This window comes from Opisthorchis viverrini, assembly GCF_000715545.1.
Source record: "Opisthorchis viverrini unplaced genomic scaffold opera_v5_437, whole genome shotgun sequence".
Taxonomy (NCBI): Eukaryota; Metazoa; Platyhelminthes; class Trematoda; order Opisthorchiida; family Opisthorchiidae; genus Opisthorchis; species Opisthorchis viverrini.
In genome coordinates this window covers 358,259-362,204 of record NW_008752100.1, presented here as the reverse complement: position 1 = coordinate 362,204, position 3,946 = coordinate 358,259, and the positions used below count along the sequence as shown (strand labels likewise).

General features: G+C 49.7%; 1 protein-coding gene across 1 annotated transcript in view; it reads left to right on the top strand.

Annotated features, from left to right (window-relative positions):
- Positions 1 to 3,686: 3,686 nt before the first annotated feature.
- T265_11061 (hypothetical protein) overlaps positions 3,687 to 3,946 on the top strand; it is a gene marked incomplete at both ends in the record, with an annotated part of 5,695 nt that continues 5,435 nt past the window's right edge. Inside the window, one exon of the mRNA XM_009177612.1 lies at positions 3,687 to 3,891. Within this exon, the coding sequence (XP_009175876.1) occupies positions 3,687 to 3,891 (205 nt within the window). The remainder of the gene's footprint in view (positions 3,892 to 3,946) is intronic.

The window sequence follows — 3,946 nt, the reverse complement described above, 5'->3', positions numbered from 1 at the left end:
AGAGCATCGGACCCGCGCAGCGGGATTTGGATCCACGGTGCATCGCAAAACGGTGCAGGAGCGGTAGCAGAGATGACAATCAGGATGGGCAGGGCCGCATGAAATTACAAAGCGACCCCACCAGCCCTCCCTCGTTTTGATTCAGCTCGCAAAATAGAGTAACCGCCTGTCGAGATCTCCGCTTCAGAGACATGTGGTGTGAGGCAGGTCTCTGTAGGTGCGATTATGGACGGTTGTTCAAGACAAGCTGACTGTTTAATATCGCAGAGTTTATCGAAAAAGCTGAAGCAGTTTATGGACAAGCATTTCAACACTGTCTCTGCTGCCTCCGAGGGTGGGGAGGCGAAAGTTGAGTGACCAGACAGGTAAGCAGACTTAATGGTTGTGCGCCGGTTTGAGTCCAGAGCTCCATAGAGGCCTCTGGGGCAATGTTGTCTGCTTCCTGTCCTTATGGTTTCTGGGGGTGCTTTTCGCTTGCGAAGTTTTTTCGTTCCGTGGGAGCCCGGTTCGCTCGGACTTTTTGCCTTTGGGGGACGGAGTTTTTTTCCCGCGGGCAAAAATTTCGACCGGTGCTGTTTGTAGCTCTTTTCATCGGCCAGGTTTGCTGTCGATCAAGGACCCACTGCAAGCTTTCGCCTTTTTGGATTCTTGGATGTTTTGGCGCGGTTTGACCGGAAAAGTGTCTCTGTGAGGCTCTGCGCGCTGGGTGTTGGCACCAAGAAGTAATGATTTTGGTAGCGCCATCAAGAAGCTCGTTTTCGCGGAGGACCCTTGCTTGAAGCCAGCCAGCAGTTTTCTAATCTGGCGAGTCTTATGTTGCTTGTTTGGCTGAAGTCGCTTTTCTTTCATTTTTGTGTGGATGCCCGATCCGGCGGCGATCAGCGTGGCCATCTGGATGTACGAGAGATTTTCCGGTTGGCTGTAGTCACTTTATGGCTCTGGTTGTCGGGGTCCTGGGCGACGGTTGTCCACAAGCAGAGGCCGCCTTTGACGGAGTGGAGCAGGACATTAGCCTCGCTGCTTGCCCCAGCATATCTGACTCAGTCCAGCTCAGAAGCTGTGGCTTCGGTGAGGAGCACGTGGCTGCACCTGTGTCGTCTGTCACGGAGATAAGCACTGATAGCCCCAAGCACTTTGGGCGCTGTTTGCGTGTGAGGTTTGCTTCCACCTGGGCATCACTGATTTGGTGGGCGAGAGGCCTGTGGTGGTCGAATAAAAACTGCAGTCCGGGGGCACATGATGCTATGACCACAAACGGCTTGGCCATGAGTTTGGGGTCGGCGGAAGCCTGTTTCATGCCTCTACCCCTGATCTGCTGTGACCAAGCCTTCGCGCATCTAGAGGGCGGTCCTCAGATAGCCGCCTGATCATTGGGCTGGCCTTCTGAATGCTTCCGGCCAGCTACAAGATCTTCTGTACGGCAGATGGGGAGGAAACAGTGACTAGTCGCCCAGGATTTTGCTTGCTCTCCTTCTGGCTTGGCCATTCTGCGTGGAGCGATTGGTCTGGCTTGGTGAGGACACTGCTAAGGATCGATTGTGCCAACTTCGCTGGCTTGATTTTTCCGGAGCATGACCACCCGATTATCAATCTGTTCTCCCTTAAGTGCCTGTCCACCAGAGACGCTGCGGTGGTCTGTATAGCTGCGTCAAAGAGTTGTATTACTTTCTTCGCAGCCAGAGGACCCAGTATGGATAGCGCGAGGAACTCGTTCAGCGAAAATTTTCCTTATCAATTTTCGTCCAACTCGCTGCAATTTTTATGTCTGAATCCTCCAGTACCTTAAAAAGACGCTTCAATTTCGCGTCGAGTATCCCGATCAAAGCGGAACACTCACATCGGCCTTTCTGAATCTGTAGTGCGGATTGGGTACCGTTTTTGGGGTTCTCCTCTTGGTTGCGGTATGCATTGCACCCTTAACGTAGAGCCAGCTGCCGCAAACAAACGGGTCAGGAGAGTTAGCTAGTCGGCTTATCTGGTGGTCCTGTACATCCGTGCATGTAAAATGCCACCAGGCCTTTCAGGTGTGGCGGTGCATACCGCGTTTGACGTTCGACGGGCAGCCATTTCGTCCACATCTGCTGTGGTCTGTCAATGGCTGCAGCACGCAATCGGTGTAAATTGATGCCATGTTTAGGACTAGATGTAAAATAGGAAGTGTGCGCAAAATATCAAGGGTTGTCTCTCAAACGTTTTGTCAGAGTAATAAAATTCAACAGTGACTCGTGCATACGCTGTGAATAGATTGATGAATGAAAAAATCCTTCCACAAATTTGCACGAGGGAAAAACGAAACCGATTTCAAACATACCGCGCATTGAACATCATCAGACTGTTTCTGCTGCCACCGAGTTTGAGTCGTCAATGGTTTTGCAAACGATATCCCACGGTCTGCTATACAAAAGCTCTCCAGTAATGATTAACACTGGGTTTTCATGAAACAGAATCAATATTTTGGAGGCTGGAAGTATTTAAAACTCCTTGGTTACGGTGATCGGTGTCTTCATCCATGGAGTTTTCAGGAAAATATCTCTCCATGGATGATTTGCTTCAATGAGCGAACCGTCAATTTCATCAGTCATCAACGGTCTGGCATACGGCGTCTAATATGGTGACATGTGAATTCGTGCAGGACGTGGATCGCTTACAGTGGGCGAGTATTGCAGTTGTTTCGAGCGTCTGATCTATTCCTCTGGGCTTGTAAAAGCAAAATATACTGGAGTGTTCCTCATGTCGATGATCTTTTCCATGTTCATCCTGCTCAGCCGCGTTAATGCCGAATTCCGCGTTCTGGATCCTCGAAATTTGCCCTTCCGTTTAACATCGCGGGAAACATTATTTTCGTATCACTCGCGCGAGGTTTGAAGAACGTGTGGCTTATATATGGTGATGTCCTATATCCGTGGGCATAGCCTTACGGTAGACCGCAGCAAAGATAATCGCTGTAACTGGCAGAATATGCGAGCGGATCTTTTAATAATGATTGAGCGATGGGGTATAGTCAAGAGATGGAAGGGGGTAGTTGCGGGTGTGCTGCCAAACTGAGTATAGCCGTGCCATGCCATCACTGCACTGATGATAATAATAATAAGGTTTATTCCCAACTTGTGGGTGGCATACCGTCTGGCATGATCATAGTTTTGCAGTCAGAATGGAGCATGACTGGGGGGCTGTGGGGGTGCGGATTGCACAAAATAAGGACAATGTCATAAACAGTGGGGAACACCCGATGATATAGCAATAATAGGTTATTTCCCAACTTGTTGGAAAAAATGGACATGAGGTCCGACTAGATCAAGGACAGTCAGGTGGCACGAGCTAAAACTGAAAACCATTACTGGCCATGAGTGACCTTGGGTGGTTAGGTAAATGGCCGGAGTCACAACGAGCAAAAGTGGAGATGGAGATGGGACAATTCAAATTGGGAGCACATTACAAGTTTTGTTTGAAAAATGTGGTTTAATCTGAAAGTAAGCACACACTGGTTGAACTGTTGTAGGGAAGTCAGGTGCATGGTGATGGGTTGGATGGGGCCAAGTTGCTAATAGATAGGGCTACCTGAACTCCGTATGCGAATTTGAACTTGTGCAACAGGCAAGCCGAAATTGGAGCAGAAAAGCCAGGCTAGCCGAATCTGAGCAAGAATTCATTGGGTACGGAAGAGCTCATCCAAGAGACGCGGCCGGATGAGAACTGCTCGAAGTTGTGGCTACAGGGTTGCAGCGGCGCTGTTAGAAGTCGTTCAACAGAGCGCCTGGACCCAACATGTCGCTGCACCCACCAGATACCGCGCAGGCCAACTACCATCCCTCTTGGATTTGGTCATCACCAACGAAAGACACTTCGTTGATCAGGTAACAATTAACGCTCCACTGGGGCATAGCGACCACTGTGTGCTGACCTTTGATTTCATCTGCTATTGGGCCAGAAATCCCAAACCTCAAAC